The 19,125-nt window shown below is 39.7% G+C and overlaps 1 protein-coding gene across 1 annotated transcript; it reads right to left on the reverse strand.

Moving 5' to 3' along the window:
* Nucleotides 1–213: 213 nt before the first annotated feature.
* Nucleotides 214–18,220, reverse strand: LOC147147151 (leukemia inhibitory factor receptor-like). The gene is made up of 18 exons (XM_086031386.1): nt 18,081–18,220; nt 11,385–11,526; nt 11,109–11,245; nt 9,730–9,883; nt 9,348–9,626; nt 8,285–8,411; nt 7,996–8,132; nt 7,735–7,877; nt 7,487–7,640; nt 7,251–7,315; nt 6,452–6,689; nt 5,917–6,102; nt 4,470–4,562; nt 4,228–4,377; nt 3,979–4,116; nt 3,802–3,895; nt 3,603–3,669; nt 214–3,214 (listed from the first exon to the last, which is right to left on the reverse strand). The coding sequence occupies exons 2-18, from the start codon at nt 11,464–11,466 to the stop codon at nt 2,549–2,551; spliced, it is 2,910 nt and encodes a 969-aa protein (XP_085887512.1). The 5' UTR covers nt 11,467–11,526; nt 18,081–18,220; the 3' UTR covers nt 214–2,548.
* Nucleotides 18,221–19,125: the final 905 nt, after the last annotated feature.

The following is a 19,125-nucleotide window of genomic DNA, read 5'->3' on the forward strand; positions in this document are numbered from 1 at the left end:
GCGGAACAACTGACCTGTCCCTGGATCTGTTATACACGTCTGCGCTTTAAAACAGAGCTGAGAATGACGTGCCCTACTCACTGATCTAGCATCTGTTCGTATTCGCAAACCAATAGGGTCAACAGGGACATGCCATTTTTAGTTTTTGCAGTCATTTTTAGAGGCTGAAATCAACAAAAATTAATAAAAACGTACGAGAATAACAGACAAGTAGCCAGACAAATTAGATTTTTATTGTTTTTACATGAGTAACATTTCAGCTTGGTGTTAACATTAAGCATTGGTTCAGCAGAAGAGAAAAAAAAAACCCACACATATTCTATGCTCTTATTTTCCCTCCTAATCATCTTCATGAATTACAAACACGATAATAATATTCTCTGCAAGATCATAGAATTGAAAGCATTTCAATAATTTGAGCATTTAGAGATGCACATTTACTGTAGTTATAAAGTCATGCATAGAATGAATCAATATTAGTTTTTCAAGCCCTAGGCGCTCAAACAGAGTAAGGAATCGTGATTGTGTAGTCAGTGTTCGCTTATACAGCATGCATTTACAAATCAGGAAGAGCGGCGGCAGCAAGCTACCCTGATGTCATCTACACAAGCAGTTTTCTGCTGAACTACTCAGCGTCTGGAAATGTGACAATGCTGTGAAAGCACACTAAGCTATCATTGGAAGACAATCACAATATACTATTAATGACAAATATTCAGATTTGTTGGTTAAATCGTATATTTCCTACCTAAGACAGCAAAAGGATATATGTTACTTATATTTCCTACCTAAGAGAGCAAAATGATACATGTTACACCACATGTTTAGTATAAAATGTTATCTGTTGACACAAATAAGATCTAGGAACATACACTGCCTCGGAAATGTAGGCTTGAAAAGAGGGGAAACAATGTGCAGCTATGTTTAAATCCCCCAAACTATATGCTCTGTTTCATATGATCTCATTTTCGGCTTGGACAGTCATTTGACCATCCGTTGTAGCTTTTGGATTGAATCCAGTCAATGGGTATTTTCTTTTATATATAAAAAAAAACAGCATTGCTAAATGAAAACATTTTCCTCAGTAGTCAAACAAGGACCGCCTGAGAAGTAGACCACCAAAGTCATCCAGTTGCACCCACATTATTTTTGCCATCATTCCTGTCACAGTAGTTTTACGTAAAGCTTGTCGACTGTAGGCACTGAAAAACTTGACTTGGAAATTAGCATAAATTTCCTACCATATATATCTACGCAAATGAATATCAACAGGTAATTGAAGCATGACATCATTTGTGGAAAGGTATCATAACATGAGGGGAATATGGAGACGGCAAAGCTCTCCAAAGTGAAATAAAAGCAAATGCTTTATAAAAACAACAATATGCTGTTACTAGGGGTCATTGGTGTCTCAACCATTGTTGATCTGTTCGGAGCTCCTGTCATTTTCCATCATGCATAACATTTGATTGAGTAGCAAGGCAGTCTGTGAAAGGTGGCATGGTAGAAATGACTGGAAGCATTACAATTATACATTAAACTCGAACACTACAACGGACTACCAAAGTTCATTGTCAATATTTGCATGGAAAGTCGCTGACTAGCAGGTAACATACTACATGTGACATAAAAAAAAAACTGGCCTGTAAAATATCTACAAAAAATAGAGATTAAACAAAAGACAAATGTAAACAATTAAAAGTAACATGATAGCATTTGTTCAGTACATGACATCGCATACATATCCTAGCTTATCTTATCAGTGTCATCATCCAGACAATTCCAGAGCGTAAAATTAATCACCTTCTGATTGTGTGTAAAATAATGACTCATTAAAAGTGCATCAAAAGACAATTAACTGACATCTTCCACTCATACTAAAACAAAAAAACTGTTCCTTTTGTAGTGTTTCAACAAATACTAATGGAAATGGTGGGTTTGAAAATTACTTTCATTTTCAAGTGTTTTTAAACTCTCATCCCAATGAGTATAACATAAAAAGTAAAAAAAAAACAAAAACTGAAAGCTGCAACACTGAAACGCATCAGCACCGAATGCCCACAGTCATGAAGGACGCCAATAGATTTACTATATCTCCTCAAATAGTGGCCTCTGCTCCAAAAGATGCCATGCCCCATGTAATCCTCTTAAACATAGCGACTACTCCTTTTTTTTTTTTTTCTATACCGTTAGGGATTTTCCTTTTTTATTTTTTTTTATTTTTATTTTTTACCTTTTCTATGATTGATAAGATTATGCGTCATGGTAGAGGGACATCAACACATCACGCGAGCACCACTGTAAAATAGAACATGCCCCCGGCCACTGTATGAGGAAATCGGGTGGATCACACTTCAACCTCATGTTTTCATTTTGCTTTTCAAACATCATATTTACCTGCTGTCAAACTGCTACATCAAATAGAGATATTGCGTTTTGGCCTGATGGGTGAACGCTTTTTGAAGTTTGATCAATGTCACTGGTAATGCTCATGAATGTAAAAGGGTTAGACCAACCTATTGGCCAAGCAGCTTCTAATGAGAGGATATCATGGTTTTGCAGAGGACAGCAGGTTGGTGAACCAGCCTGCCGCCGAAGTAGAGAGCGGGCGTTTCTGTTCGCCGTGCTCCTCTGACTCGCCGTCAGGGAGGAGGAACTGAGTGGAAGCCACGGAGGTGGGCGAGCCCAAGCATGGTGCCAGGCAGTCCCGCCCCTCGGCCTCCCCGGGCGAGTCCAAATTCCACGAGCTTTGGGGTTTGTAGCCTGCTGAGCAGGAAGCTTGGGGATCTTGTGAAGACCACGGCGGATCTGGGCGGGAGTTGTCACTTGCAGGTTGCCTCTGAGGGCGGTAACCATCTCCGCTAGCAGCCATTTCAACCTCAGAGGAACCCTGTTGATCTGTGTGGAAGACCAGAGATGACGCTGAAGTTTGGATTCCTGTGTAAGTCACATCGGTTTGCCCGGAGTCCATTGAAGACGAAGACGAGTCCAAAGAGTCTGGGTAGCGTGGCCGGATGGGGCGCTCGTCCACCATTTGGTTGTAGTAGCGTAACGACGCTGGCTCATCGGTGTCGACTGGCTCGTCTCCAATCTGATCCTCTTCCTCCTCATCCTCTTCGGGAATGACGACAAGCACTTCTTTAAGGGAGTCCAATTCGGGCTTTTCTACAACATGGACCAGATTGTGGGGCGATGCTCTCACATCCAGTGGACCCTGTCGGGTTCAATCAATGATAAAAGATGCAAATGAGTTACAGTATAGTTACTAAAAGGAAGAAAAAAAAAAGAAGGAAAAAACACATCAAGAAACAGGAAAATATCAAATTTTACCCAATCTGTAAATTATGATTTAATTTATCTATCTATGCTAGCAACTTATAGTGACAATCACAACAATTAAATGCTCTTCCACGAGATGCAAAAGGTCCAATTATCGCATGTATCCACTTGTTGCCATTCAAACTATAAAATAAGACCTATTCTGGTGGTGGTGGCGTGTTGTGAGGTTACTCTAATGTAAAATCAAAAAAACATTGGGAATCTTTGATTTACAATGTATTGGTGTACTCACTATTGCGGTCAGGCATTATACACACACGTACCTGCGTCCTGGCCCAGTCATCGTTCAATTTGGGCTGCGGAATGTCTGGATAGAAAGCCGTCTTTACCCTGACGAGAACAAAATGGAAAGTGTTACTGCGCGGCATAAACTGTCAAAAGAATTTGAATATGTCACTTTACAGGTATTAGCATTATTCAGGTTATATGCTTGAAGCAAGAAAATAAGCTGCACTGACTCACCATTTCCGTTTCTTATAGCAAAGGAAGGTGACAATGGACAGCAATAATGATAAAACTCCCAGAGATGCCAGTATTTCCAGGATGAGCCAATCGGCTTGAAGGAAGAGAACACAGGAGAAATTATTGCACAAGGACATTTACAGGGAGTAATAAACAATATTTAAGGGATGCACATACCTAACTGCTCCACTGTGATAGAGGTGGTGGCGCCAGTGTCTTCGCCTGCTGAAGTGTAGGCTTTGACCGTGAATTTATAGGAGCCCTCGGAGAGATCTTTAACTGTGTAGCTCCTGCTTGCTTCTCCCAATAGATTGGCTGCAAAGGTGAGCAGGGTGGGGAACAAGGTGGAAAGAAAGAGCATAAGTGGTAGCAGTAATGTTGCTGCTCTCAAACACCGCTGGACTGTTAGAAGAGGCCAATATGTACCGAGTAGCACAAGATGGGAGTCATTGCTAAGGTAAATGTTGTAGCCCAAGATGTATCCTCTCCTGCTGGCCTCCGGCATGGCTTCCCACTTCAAGAGAACGTCCGAGTTCTGCTGACTGATGACCAGGTGGGGGAGGGCTCTGGAGGGAGCTTGGGAGGGGAAGGGATTGAAGTGGTTTGAAATTCAAGTACATTTTGAAAAGAAATGCTGCTTCTGTCGCAAAAAGGTTGGTCCTCCTTACCCAGTTCCTGCATGTAGCCCTGCCAGTATTGCAGCAGCTCTGAGGAGCAGCTGAAAAGGGAGATGGTGTACTTCACACCTGGCTGGAAGTTGGCTGACGAAGGGATGAGAGATTCTTGTTAGTTTAAAGTAAACATCCCAAAATGTAACAATGAAAGTAATCCTCAAAAATTGTTAATGAAATGCAAAGGTGTCAACATTTATAATCACATTATTGTCACCTCTAATCTGTATAACTCCATATACACTGTGGGTGTAAAAACGGCGCACACCCTCTTCCTCTTACTCGGATGTGGATGACCACAGTTTAATAATTGTCAGGAAAAGTCTACTAGAACAGCGGAAATGTAATTGCGGTTAATCACGGGCACTTTAAATGGTGGCAGATGTGTGTTGACTCCCACTATTCTACAAAAGAGTGGAATCAGGACAATAAACTTTGCAGAATTTCATGCACCCACCTATAATCTATTCGTACAGTCACATATACTTAAATACTATGATCTGGTGGACTTTAAAATTGCTCGGTTTATGTTTAAAGTAAATAATAATACACTCCCTTATTGTGTTCAAAAGCTCTTTCAACATAGTTAGCTACTATGAACTAAGAGGAACAACAAAATTTAGAAAAGCGAAAACCAGGACTACTGTAATGTTAAACAGAGATTTTTCCTCAGTAAAAGGAGGCAACCTGTGGAATAACTTTGTGAATTGAAAAGGTGTAAATCCATTATGATCTTGAAATATATCTAGAAAAACATGTTAATAAATTGCTATATAAAAGTTGTATAGTTGCATATGCTTAGCAAAATTATGGACAAAAATGATTGGCCTATAAAAGCAAATTTGTGGGTGTATGTAACTGTAAAATATATAGAGAGAAAGAATTATAGCAATCATATATGTTGACATTTGTAAATATTAATCTGTAAAAAAATAGTATGCGAAAAGGGTAGACACTATACGCTTTGGCTTCAGTCTACATCTTTTCCTTGTTTGGTTTATGTGAACATTTTCTATTTTGGATTGCTCATTTGATTTGACCAAATTAACAAACAAACAAAACTTAATGTGAGTTTGAATGTGATGGCTTAATTGTGAACAAAGCCACATCCCAGCTATAAGAGAGGGGTGCACACTTGTGTCCCAGTTGTTTATTTTTTACTTCCCCTCTGTAAATTTTTTTTTTTTATTTTTATTTATTTTTTAGTTAATATAATTTGAGTAACAATGGTCACACTCACACCTCTGGACAATCAGAGTCTGGAGTAGAAGCTGGAGTAGTCCATTGTTGTTTTTTTTAAATACTAAAAGCTGTAACAAGTAATTATGAAGCGTATAGTGATATTGCAATGTGCGCAGTAGAAGTAAATAAATTCACTTGCACAAAATCGGTTTTACGGATTCACACTTGCAGGGTGAGTCCAGGTTCGTTTGGCATCAAGTACCTGACTCAATGGAAGTATTAGTGATTCCCGTTGCCACTTTGACCCACTCCACGTGGCAGTCCTGCTGGCAGAGGGCGTCATGCCACTCTATGACATAACCGCAGCTTGAGTTGGTGTCATCCTGCCAGACCAGGGGGAAACCTCTGTCCATATAGACCACTCTGGATTCAGCAATTGAATTCTTATCTGGGAAGAATAAGGAAAAGTTTTTTTGTTTTTTTTTAAATTGAGTAAGGATATGAGAATATGTTGTTGGAATTTTGAGAACTCTCGTTTCAACGTGGGGCCTTTTGAATTTCATTTGCTTTTGACATGTAGTTACTCAGATATTCAGAATCCAAATTGGGTCAAATGTTTTGGACACTGAATGTCAATTAACACCTGTTAGACAGTGTCACTCTTGCGGGACAGAATCTCTTGTAATTGACTGCGTTAGATTGCTTAAGTGTACCTAATGTTATGGCTATTTATGCATACGAGTTAAGTCTGTACACATACTGTATGAGGACACAGCACCCTCCTAATTCCGACATACCTGCGGCATGTAGAGGTATTATTACACTTGCGGGCAGCGAATCCCCAGCACCGTTCTTGGAAATGATAGCTGCCATGACTTGGTTGTCATTGGTGAAGGCGGAGATTCGGGTGAGGTTGATTGGCAGCATAAAAGTGTCAGGAGGAAGCAATTCAGTGTGCTGCAGGTTCTCTTTGGGGCTCCACAGCGTCACTTCGTAAGACGTGATCTGACCGTAGCTTTCTCGGGCTGTCTGAGGCTAAAGGGGGCATAGTCGGCCAAGAGCAAGAAAGATTTATGTTAATTTCCCATTTCAGGTAATTATGGGATAGAAACGCGGTTACCTGCAGCAAGACTAATTAATACCTGTACACATGTTTGTTACATTAATAAAGAGGTTAGGGACAAGTGAACACATAGCCGAGGAAAAATAAAGACTTCACAATATATCATTTCTAAACCTTTTTTTTTTATAATGATACTGTAAAAGTAAGATCATGTACAATTCAACTACAAAAAAAACAAAAAAAACAGCTGGCTACATACGTGTACAACAAACCATAAAACTAAAACTTCACTCATTATTTTTTGCTATAATTACAGCAATCGTTATATGAGTGAATTGTCCAATTCATATGTTTATTTTTTGGGGGAAGTAGTCCAATTATCAAATCATTCATACATTGCAAAAACTAGAAGCTATTGCACAACACAACTTCATGAGCAAATATGTCTTACTTTGAAGATACAATGAACTCATTCGGTTAAATGATACATAGATTATATATATTTAAAATAAAAATTTTAAAAAAAAAATCACCTTCCAAATGATCTGACCAGAGTTGTCATTGTAGACATGCATCCACACATCAGGCGGATCTGGAACTGTGATGAAAATTTAAATGACAGCAAGTTCACACCTTGGATAGTCAATATTGTTTTAATATAATCAAATAAGCAATACAAAAAAATGTAAATACAATTAAATTACCATTTATTTTAGAAACATGGATCCACAGTAAATAAAAGGTATTCAAACCATAAAGCCATCCTTACCATTCATTTTTGTCTTGATAGAAAAGGGTTGGCTCCAATTTCCCCACTTCCAGAAATTCTGCTGGGCACCGCAGCAGACTTTAATGCTGTACTCCTCATTTGGATAAAGATCCAAAAGCTGCACCGCTGTCAGACCGACGCCTCTGAAAGTGCGCTGGACACGTACAACATTTTTGACAAATGTGAGAACACATTGCTGAACATGAAAAGGAGCGATAGCGCTGTAGCGTGCAAAGGCAGTAACTAACCTTTGTTATGTTGTCATGAGACCTGAGCTCTACCTGGCAGACAAGCGGCAGGGAATCATAGCTGTCGTATCCCCACTTCCACAGCAGGGTAGCATTCCGAGCATTGATGACAGCGCTCAGGTTCGCAGGGGTCACTGGGTGCACTGGGAAGAAAAATGGGAGGAATCCAAAATTTTGATACATTTACATTTTATCTTTGGAATTTTAACAGTTAAAAATTCATTTATGTGTTCCGCAATAAGGTGGGACTGAGTCACTCACCTCTGTGTCGGATTTCAGCTGAATCCATCACGCTGTCCCGGCCGAGAGGATTCATAGCTTCCAGCGTCCAGTTACCCTCCCAATTTGTCGTACTACATGTCCTAAGATTTTCAACCAAGGTGGCCTCCTTACATTTCCTACAAAAAAAAAAAAAAAAATCATATTAGACTGAACTGGCATTTGTTTGAGACAAAATAAATTCCATTTTGGAGGTCAAACTCCAGTGTTCTCTTTCCTAGCTGGATGAACGTTGCTTAGAATTTGACATGTGCAATAGCGCACAAAGTACCTGTTGTTCAGCGAGTAGACTGTTCTCCATTTGCCGTACAGTCGTGTGTCTCGCACTTCTTTCCAATGGCACACAGCCGACATCAAATCTTGAGTCTCGCACTGAAAATCACTGAGCAGAGGAGGATCTGAGGAAATAATAAAGTATGAAGTAGCACTGTGACAAGATTGTCCAAAATGACAGTATGTCAAAATGCTGAGTCTGGTTGGGATTGTCACTTCTACCTGAGTATGATGCACAAAGAGTTTAGAAAATCGGGCGATGGGTTGAATTTGAGTTTTTGTGTTGGAAAAAAATGTCCCTTTTTGGGGAATGTTTTTGTGCGATATTGCCTTTAGAAAATCTGTCCAAAAAACACATTTAATTAGAGTAAAACTGTATAACTTCATTATTTCTCAATGTTTTCCTCGACCCCTTTGTTGCGTCTTCCACTTGGCCAACACGTTACATTTAAAATATCCACCAATTGCTTGTATAGGCCAAAATTGTTTCAAGACTACAATTACAGTTAGACTTCACTTTGATGGTTAATGCAGTTATTGCAATTTTGTTGTTTGATCACAATAGATTGGTTTATTTACATCAAAAGTTTGGTTTATTTACATTTCAAAAACCAGAAGCGATTCATTTACGAATGTGATTGCACTTTAGTTTACATATTTTAAGATTTGAATGAGGCAAAATAACATGCTTTTTCTCTCAAATATATTGTTATTATCATTTGTTTCAGATGTACTGTAATTATTTTCTGTATGAAAATTACTTTGGTGTTCAAAAAAAACTTTTTTCAAACTTGAGTCTTGAAAAAGAGGGGGTCGTCTTATAATCAGGGCCGTCTTATATTCGGGCCAATTCGGTAATTTAGCTAATTTGAGTTTACTCCTTGTCTGCTGGTATATTTGATCTGAAAGGAATAGATTTTAAAGGGCCAGAAAAGTAGTTTGCATTAAATGTGAATCACTATTTTATTACGCTCTTACTGATTAAAATGGTACGAATATGCTGCCATTATTTTTAAAGTTGTGTTCAGTAACCCAAATTTAAGCATTAACTCTCAACTTACATCCAACAAAGATCACGGCTCCCATCAGTTTGGTCTTTTCGAATCTGTCCTTGCAGATGACATTGGTCCCCGTCCTGATTGACGGAGCCTGGTGAGTTACCGTGATGATGTAACTCCGCCGACTCAGCCGCGTGGCGTTCATGGCCGTGTTGCCGTACTGCATTGAACCGAAGTGCCCCCGTTCCGCAACAATGCAGCAGAACGTGGTGCTGTCCCCCGTATGCACAATTCTATCCTGGGGGTACATCTGGAACTTCGCATTGGTGGGCAGATCGTTTCCTGAAGAAGGAGAAATACCGTAATCAGAGGAAGAGGATCATTCACGGGCAGAAAGATATAAATAGACATGTTTGGTGTATTCGGAATATTAAAGCAGTTTCACCTTGGAGGATCTGGGTGCCGCTCCATTCACTCGTCACTGTCCCCTCTCTGGAGCGGATTTGGACAGACAATGAGGTACATTCGAGAGGTTCGTCCGAGGTCCAATTCCACTCGTGCCGACCAGTCGTCTGGTTTAGAGTCGCATGTAGCGAGTCCTAAAACATTATGGGAACAACGGCACATTACTGATGTTAATCAATCACATTGAAAGAGGAAGTCAACCCAAAATTGTTATTTAAAATAATATGTTCTATGCAGCCCAACTAGTCTAAACACAGCATTCCGGTTTATATTGTGATTGTGGAATATGAGTTAAGGAGCAAAATCCACCCATTTTTGTCCATCTCATGGGGTGGCCATTTTGTCACTTGCTGCCAACTGAAAATGACATCACAGTTACTTATGGCTAAGGAAACAACCAATCACGGCTCACCTTTTTTCTGAAGCTGAGCCATGATTGGTTGTTAGCTGAGCCTTGAGCAACTGTGATGTCATTTTCAGTCTAAAGCAAGTAACAAAATGGTCGCCGCCTGAGATGGTTAAAAACGGGTGGATTTTGCTGCTTAAAGCGGAAATCAACCCAAACATATTTTTTTCAAGAATATGTTCCCAGCAGGCCCACTAGTTGAAACACGGCATTCAGATTAATATAGCGTTTGTGGAATATGAGTTAAGCAACAAAATCCACCCCTTTTTTGCCATCTCAGGGTCACTTCTGTTGACTGAAAATGACATCACAACTGCTCAGGGCTCAGGTCACGACCAATCATGGCTCAGCTTCAGAAAACAGGTCAGCCGTGATTGGTCATTACCTGAGACCTGAGCAGTTGCGATGTCATTTTCAGTCGACAGAAGTGACAAAATGGCCGCCCCCAGGGATGGCTAAAAACGGGTGGATTAACTCTTATTCCACAAACGCAATATTTATCAGAATGCCTTGTTTCGACTAGTGGGCATGCATAGAACATATTCTTGAAAAAAAAAAACATGTTTGGGTTGACTTCACTTTAACTCATATTCCACAAATGCAATAATAATCAGAATGCAATATTTAGACTAGTGGAGGAGCATAGAACATATTGTAAAGAAAACATTTTGGGTTGACTTCCTCTCTAACACTATTAGGGTATCATTTTCAATACAGTATGCGCAGTAAGTGTTATTACAGTTTCCTTGCAACTTAAAAGCTGTCGCAAACAAAATACGAGAGGCAGGGTACATCTTGAATTCGCAACTATTAACACTCACAGTCAAAATTTTGATACTTCAACTTTTACAAACGCCACTTTGGAATGACACTCTGGCAACATAATTCAAAATAAGAAGCAAAAAAAAAAAAAAAAAAAAAAAAAAAAAAAAAAAAAAGAGAATGTCCCTCACATAGAAGACCGTTTCATTGAATTCCGTCCTGAGGATAATGACGTCAAACATTGTGGCGCTGCCTCCCAACCAGGAAATGGAGATTTGCTGCGTGCGCATGTTGGGTGTCAGTTTTACCTGCTGGGGTATAGTCAGGTCTGAGGGGAAACATAAGCAAACACACACAAAAAATGAATCTTTTGCTTCTATAGCACCAGTTCAGCCCAATGCCGGTGTTGTGTACAGACAGAGGTGATATTTAACAGGAATGTTGAAATAAGGATGGAAGATTCCCACCATTTTGAGCATGAGCGTGTACCACTGAGAGCAGACAACTGATGAGCCAGACAAGCCAGCAGCTGGCTTGAAACAGAGGCATGGTGAGTGACTGTTTGTGATCCGTTCCACTATGGCAGCACCATGCTGTTGGCAGAGTACCCTGGGAGAGCATAAAAAACACAAATACAGACATTTAATCCAGTGAAGTCACTTATAGTATATACTGTATACACTAAATAGTTTGTTTTGAATAAACTGCAAGTTTGAGAAACGACCACCTGTTCTTCCCGCACGTCAACTCTTAATCTTGTCCTAACTGGAAGAGCCATTCCTCAACAGCACATGTACCGACCTGAAGGAACAACCAAGCCAAAGCACAAACATACACTGGCCACAACATTTGCACACCTGTGCAATAAGCTCTCTATCTAAAATTATTCAGCACAGACCTCCACCAAGGCCAAACAATCCTTAGCATGTCTATGTCCTTTTACTAATAAGAAAAGAAAAAAAAAACAAAAAAAAAACTATGTGCCAAGTGATACTGTTGCGCTCCAGTGTAGAAGGTGGCAGCATTTTACAGTACGTTCTTTTCATCGTAGTTCCATCTACTGGATATGGTGCTGCCCCACGTGGCCCCAATGCAAGCAACAGAACGCCAAAGAGTGAAAATATGTTCTTGGGTATGCACCTTTAACTCATCTGTCCCAAAATTGAACGGGTATAAGGCCAGTTGCACCATCCCTGTACAAAGTTTAGTGGAAACCGCAATATTGTTTTGCGAAAGGCTGCAAAACTATTATAGAACTGCCATAAAGCCGTGTTCTCAGACCAAGTGACACTATCAGAGAGGTATTACGTTAACAATATGTAGCGGTACTGTGAGGAGTTACTTAAATAACTTAAATTAGGCTATCAGTTCCATCCCCTCCAAAAACACATTTAAAATAAACAAGTACTGTAAAAAAAAAAAAAAAAAACTTTTTTTTTTTTTTTTTAAATAAAACAATGGAACAGAATATAAAGAAAGCAAATTGTTTTATACAATGTAATTATCATACATAGACTTACCATAGTATTTGTGTGTTGGATGTGCATTTTTAAGGGGCGTGGCCTTGTAAAGTGAAGTCACGAGCAAAATTCGGAATCCCTCCTTGTGAGTGTTCTCATTTTTTACTTGTGTTTGACTGTATGTTCATTGAATGGCTGAAAGTGCATTGGCAACTGTGGCTCTCCTTACACCATAGCAGCGTATTAGTGTATAAAGCTCACAAGTAGCTCAAATTTTGGTTCGCAACTAGGGATGGGAATTTCGTCTAATTTGCCCGCCGTCTAGTCTCAAATTTTATTTGCGACTAGTCGACTAGTCTATAAGCAAGAAAACTTGAAAATGAATACATTTTGAATTCAAAGTTTAAAATGCTCTCTCCAGCAATTCTCTCTCTTGGTGCTCAGCTTGTTGACAGAGGCAGAGGCGTGAGGAACAAGATGCGTGATTCTTAATGCAGCGTTTAACCGACTGGTAAAATACTAAACGTTTAATAAATCGTAGACGGTTAAACAACAACGTTTTGGGTTAAGGCACTTGTAAGTCAAGGCAAAACTGTATTGTACCATAATATTTTGCTTCCAGAGAGCAGCATCATTTTGAAAACACATTACTTTTCTGACAGTGGGACTCAAAACTGAGTACCGTATGTTAAGGCAGAATGTTCAACATTTGTCTTAAAATAAAGAAACCTTTTCTTGCTTGGGAAAATGTCATGCATGATGGGCTTATGGAAAGTCACAGAGTAGTCGTCTTTCCAAAATTCCATTGGCATTTTCAGCAAACGTATAACATGGTCCAAAGAAGACAAAATGTTTTGCAGCGTTAAAGCATGAAATAATACTCCAAAGCGCATAAAAAGGGCACAACGCATTTTTCCGAAGACTCCATAATACTGGAAATCAAGTTGATCAACACCGCATGCCAGTTTGTCTTAAGACATGTCAACAATTGCTTAAAAATGCACTAAAACAACAAACACAGTCTTGCTGGAAAAGGGAGTATAACCAAGTCGGGGCTAAAGTCAACATTACGGATAGCAAGAAGCACTTGCGAGGATGACACATTTAAAGCCATGAACTCGACGAACCTGCGTGTTTGTGTAACCTATTCTCGGATTTGCTGTGTTCAACTGTCAGACAGGTGCTGTATTCCCCTAATTGGACAAGCTTGGACATGCACCACAAAAAAGAAAAAAAAAAAACAAGGCATGGGTAGTACTCAACCCATTATTGCAACCCACACCATGCCTGTACCTGGATTTAAAATTATAGGCTTGTGATTTATTCCATTTGAAATGGTTCCAGTATGTTTCCAGCACCTTCAGATAGAATTCAAAGTCATAGCTCGGCATACTGTCTGGACTAAATTGTTTCCCACACACGTGTCAGCACCAGGATGGTTTCTGAACTGGTTTCAAGCTTGGTGGGCCCCCCCCCCCCCCCCCCCCACATAAAAAGATCCTGAAGCAGAATACGCCCTACAGTCCCCGCCATATCCAAAGTCCAGTGATTGGAAGCTGGACAATGAGCAGATTCCGGGAAACGAACCAAAGAAACTGATAGCTCCAAAAGCTTGCCACACACGTACAAATCAATACTTGTTTGCAGGGCTGCAGCGATAAATGCGACCACAGATGAGGCAAACAACAAGAACGTGGTCAGCACTTAAAAACTCAGACAGGAGATCATTCTGTATGCCAGCAGTGTGCCCGTTTTAGACAAGACTTTTCCCTCGACTCACCACCTCGGACTTTGTTTACTTTTTTTGTCCTACACCATTTAGAGCTACGGGAAAATATGTCGAAATGCTGTGTAAAGTGCAGCTGCAAACATTTCTCAGAATCCAAATGTGTTTAAAAGACATTTTGTCCTGTCTTTTTCTAAGAAAAACAGGACAACAGTAAGTCCACCTAAAAGAGTTGCCGGCATTTTCATTCCAGTCCAGTAGAACTTCAACTCATTTAGTCATATTTATTTATTTATATTAAAAATTACTCAACATATGACAGTGAAATGATAGAAAGTTGACTTTTTAAAGTGGAAGTCAACCCAATTTTTTTTTTTGCAATAATATACTAGTGTAAACATGGCATTCTGATTAATATTGTGTTTGCGGAATACAAATTAAGCAGCAAAATGTACCCGTTTTTATCCGTCTCAGGGGGCGGCCCTTTTATCACTTCTGTCGACTGAAAATGCAATCACAGTTGCTCAGGGCTCAAGTAATGACCAATCACGGCTCATCTGTTTTCTGAAACTGAGCCATGATTGGTCGTTATCTGAGCCCTGAGCTACTATGATGTCATTGTCAGTGACAGGAAGTGGAAAAATTGCCGCCACCTGAGATGGACAAAAACGGGTGGAATTTCCTTACCAATCATCCTTACCATTCAAACTTAAAAACAAGTTGCTGTAGTTTCCAATTTCCCATTCGGACAAACCAACAAAACACGCCAAAAAATCTTGTGTCACAACGCTTGTTGAGCTGGAGTTAACAACTAGGTGTTGTATCCGCATAAACATGCCGTGTGAAATGATCACAAACTTTGGACAAACTCTCTGTCTTTTAGATGATTTCTTGACCTTTGCCATCACGCTAACCTTCTTCCACCAAGCAGAAAAGGAGTAAAATCTTTGAGTCCGTTTGAGATTGAGATTAGCCCCCCCACCCCCTTGTAATCATGTTTTGAGCAGCTTTAGAGGCAAAATTATGAATTTGAAAAGGGGTCGTTTAACTTCAGCAGTTGGAACGTTTTGTGAATCTTACATGTAACAGCACATGTAAATGAAACTGGAATACATGGGAGTGAAAAAGAAATCACTTGTTTGAGCTATGTGTTGATATTCTGAAACATGAGTCACAATCCTGATCCTGACCTTTGAATGGGAACCAGAGGACAACCGGATGCTTTAGGAACAAAATAAGTTAACAGATGTGTGTCTGCGTGCGTGCGTGTGTGCGCATGTGTGCGTGGGTGTGTGTGTGTGTGTGTGAAAATGCCAGTGCTCTGACATCACTAGTGAAAGGACATTCAGTCCAGTGTGTGAAGCTGTTCGACTCAATCTGTCCTTCCTTCCTTCCTTCCTGTTCTCCGTAGATTCTTTATGCTTTTAACCCTACAAGATGTACGCAGGCAAAAGGAAGCCGGTAAAAGAGTCATTTGCTAATTATTTTAAGGAATACACGACTTGTTCATTGGACAAAAATATTAGATATTGAAGGATTCCCTTTGCGCTGGCACTTATGACTATTGTTGTAAGAGTAGCAGAAGGTGGCTTGAAAATTGACTATGTTTACATTGCAGTCAATATACAGATTAAGGTCAACTTTCCAATTTCGGAGTCATTTGGAATAACCCGTTTACATGCCTTGAGCGGAGAGAGTTACCCCCCACATTTAAATAACCCGACTGAAACTGCGACGCACGGACAGCATGACGCAAGTTACGACCAATCACGGCTGAGCTGTTTTCTGAAGCTGACCCATGATTGGTCGTTATCTGAGCCCTGAGCAACTGTGATGTTTTTTTTAGTCGATAGTAAATGGCAAAATGGACGCCCCCTGAGACGGACAAAAATGGGTGGATTTTACTGCTTCACTCATATTCCACAAACGCAATATTAATCAGAATGCCATGTTTACACTAGTGGTCCTGCTTAGAACATATTCTTGTAAAGAACATTGACTTCCCCTTTAAAACTTTTTTTTGAGGGAATCAGATGCCATTGATATTTGCACTTTTATTCTTTACACATACTGACTAATCAAATGCTGGCAAATTAATTTTGGCCGTTATTTTCCTTTAATTCGACAGACTTGCGGTGGTCAGCGCAAGCTACGAAATAAGTCTATAAAATTAGTGACGGTATCACTGTACACCCCGGTACAATCAGCAGACGGTAAAACAGTGTTAAAATGTAAATACCGCCCAACCCTAATATACACAGTGCTTAATCTAATGAGTGGTGTGTTCCTTTAAGATTTAACAAGCACCCTCCTCATCAACCTACCATGTCATCCGATATGAACATTGTGAGTGAGTGGGGAGAAAGAAACCACGAGCTGATGTAACAGGAGCTCCCGTCTGTAATGGTCATTACCTTCTCCAAGTTTCCATTACAGAGACACACCAGAGTGCAGTATACGAAAACCTTACTGACTGATTCAGTGCAAAAGGTGTGTACTGTGCATATTATAACGGCAAAGGTACTATAGTTACAATGCTATGATGATTAAAGAGGCGATTTTTGTACCTGAAGAAGGGATCAGGAACCATTTTGCTACAAGAGGCCACGTTAGTCCTCCGAGAACCATATTGACACACGTTGTGTGGAGGAGAATTAATAAGATTCCTAACTGCGCAACATCAGCTAGTGGAAAACAAAAACTTGATGCACTCACATTTAAATCAGCACAATGATGAAATTAGATGATCAAGCCTGAATGTGCCAGCATCATCACTGTTGCTGTCATCGTGTTTTCAATGTATTTATCATAGTCATCATAGTCCCTTAAGGGAAAATTCAGCTCACACTCTGATGTACACTTGTATACTACAGACCACACGTAGAATTAGATCACACACATACAAAATGAGATTCAGAGTGAATGAGGTGCACAAAGACTGCTGCACCACTTGAGCTGGGGTGGTGGCTACGATGCTTGCTCAAGGGCACCTCGAAAGTAGCCAGCAAGCAGTCTAGCATCTCTCCAACAACAACTTTTTTTTTCACACCTCTGTCCTCCAATTCCAAAGCTGCTACCGCTGCCCCATGGTGCTATTACGGTTGTTAATAAGGCTGTTATTGTGCCCATTGTTCTCTTATCCCTCCCATGGTCACTCAATGCCACTATCCTGTTTTTCCTATCTACCCTCTGTCATTCCATCTCAACCCAACTGGCCCAGGCAGAGTTTTGCCTCACAGAGTCTGGAATGGGGAGGAAGGAATTGAGGGTTTTTTTGGTATATGAATTGTATGAGTAGTGTGGTTCTTGACCTGCTCAGTGTGAAAACTTCTGTTGTGAATTGATGCTAAATATATATATATTTTTTAATTACTTGATTTGAGTGGTTTGAATCTTAAGAAAAACAAGTTTTCAACATTTGGAGTTTGATGTGCACAAATTTACAAATACATAAGTATATGTACTGAGGCTGTGTGTGTGTAGAATTTATGATTTTATATATACATACATACATTCATTCATACACATATATATATATATATATATATATATATACATATATACATACATATATATGTGTGTGTCTTTGCGTATGTGTGCAAACATAAATTCTTATTTTTGATCCTTCAGAACAGGTCACAGAAAAGCCAGACCGTCCGCATTGCATCGTTTCATAAGGTTAGCGTTAGCAATAGCAAATGGTCAGCAGCAGAGGCAGAGATGTTGTGACGTCCTCCATGACATTTGAGTGCCATCAATTTTCTGGATTGATATTATCGTGAAATATTATCAAAACGTATCAGAGTTGTTCAAGCGATTTAAATATTGGCCTTCTCCTTATGCTGCACACATGTACAGGTATAGGGAAGCCACTGATGTTTGGTGGGAAAAAAACGCAGCAGGCCAACAACAAGCGTACACCCGATTCGGTTATCGTTTAACGGTTACTATGAGCTCACCAGTGACACGAAAATTACCTTCTACGTGGCCACAAATCCTTTATGATGTCTTGAATCACGTAATCCAGTGAGTAAACGATTGGCGTGGTGATTTCTATGGATTTTATATGTTACGGTCGTGGGCCCCGTGCTGTCTGTCATACCCAATCCCAATGGATAGAGACAGTGTGGGTTGGGATTACTGGAAACGAGTGTATTTGATTGGCGCTTGAACGGACCAATGGGATTCGACAAAGACGACCGGGACCGCGAGAAAGGGCGTTGTCGCGGTGCATTCAAATACAACTGGAAAACGAAGACGTTCCTTGGAAACAATTAATTGTGAGTGTGTCAATTAGACAGCAGGTGCTCCCACACTTTTGGAGTCCAGGCCGGGGAGATTTTTTTTTCTAAGGAGTCGTATTTATAATCCCAACCACAAATTAATTATCACGTGTACCCCAAAATGCCACAGTAACAAATTACAGCAATTTTTTCGCATATTTTCGAGTCCACCTCCATACCTGTCAAGTTGTGCACTTTCGGCGTAATTTGTACAGGTGGAAACACCTTTACAAACATGTACGGCGCACATCGCGGATTTCTGTTCACGTGACCGCAGCCATTCTAAAATAATGTGTAAAGTGTAAGATTATATACAGATATGTAAAGGCAAATTACAAATTTCAGTACACCCCGGGGTTGACAGGTATGCTTCTCTGGTTTTCGAGAGAAACCTTAATAGAGCCCAAAATAACAAAACAGACATCCTGGTCATTTATGACAGGCTTGATTTTATTTCATGTGTTAAATGCTGTGCATGCAACGTGTGGCACTCGTACCACACTTGGTGAATTACTCCTCTCTAAATGCTATGATAATAAACTTTTTTTTTTTTTTTTTTTTTTAGAAAAAAGACCTTAAAGTTATGAAAATTAAGTAGTGTTAAAGTTTTCTCAATTTAAAAAGTGATATTCTTAAAAAAAAGTGTTTTGATGGTATAAAAAATTTTAATCTTGTGATAATAAAGTTTTATTTGTCCAAGGTAAAGTCATAATATTATGGTGATAAATTTAAAATTTTA

This window comes from Filicampus tigris, chromosome 5, assembly GCF_054856515.1.
Source record: "Filicampus tigris isolate MCC_2025a chromosome 5, RoL_Ftig_1.0, whole genome shotgun sequence".
Classification (NCBI taxonomy): domain Eukaryota; kingdom Metazoa; phylum Chordata; class Actinopteri; order Syngnathiformes; family Syngnathidae; genus Filicampus; species Filicampus tigris.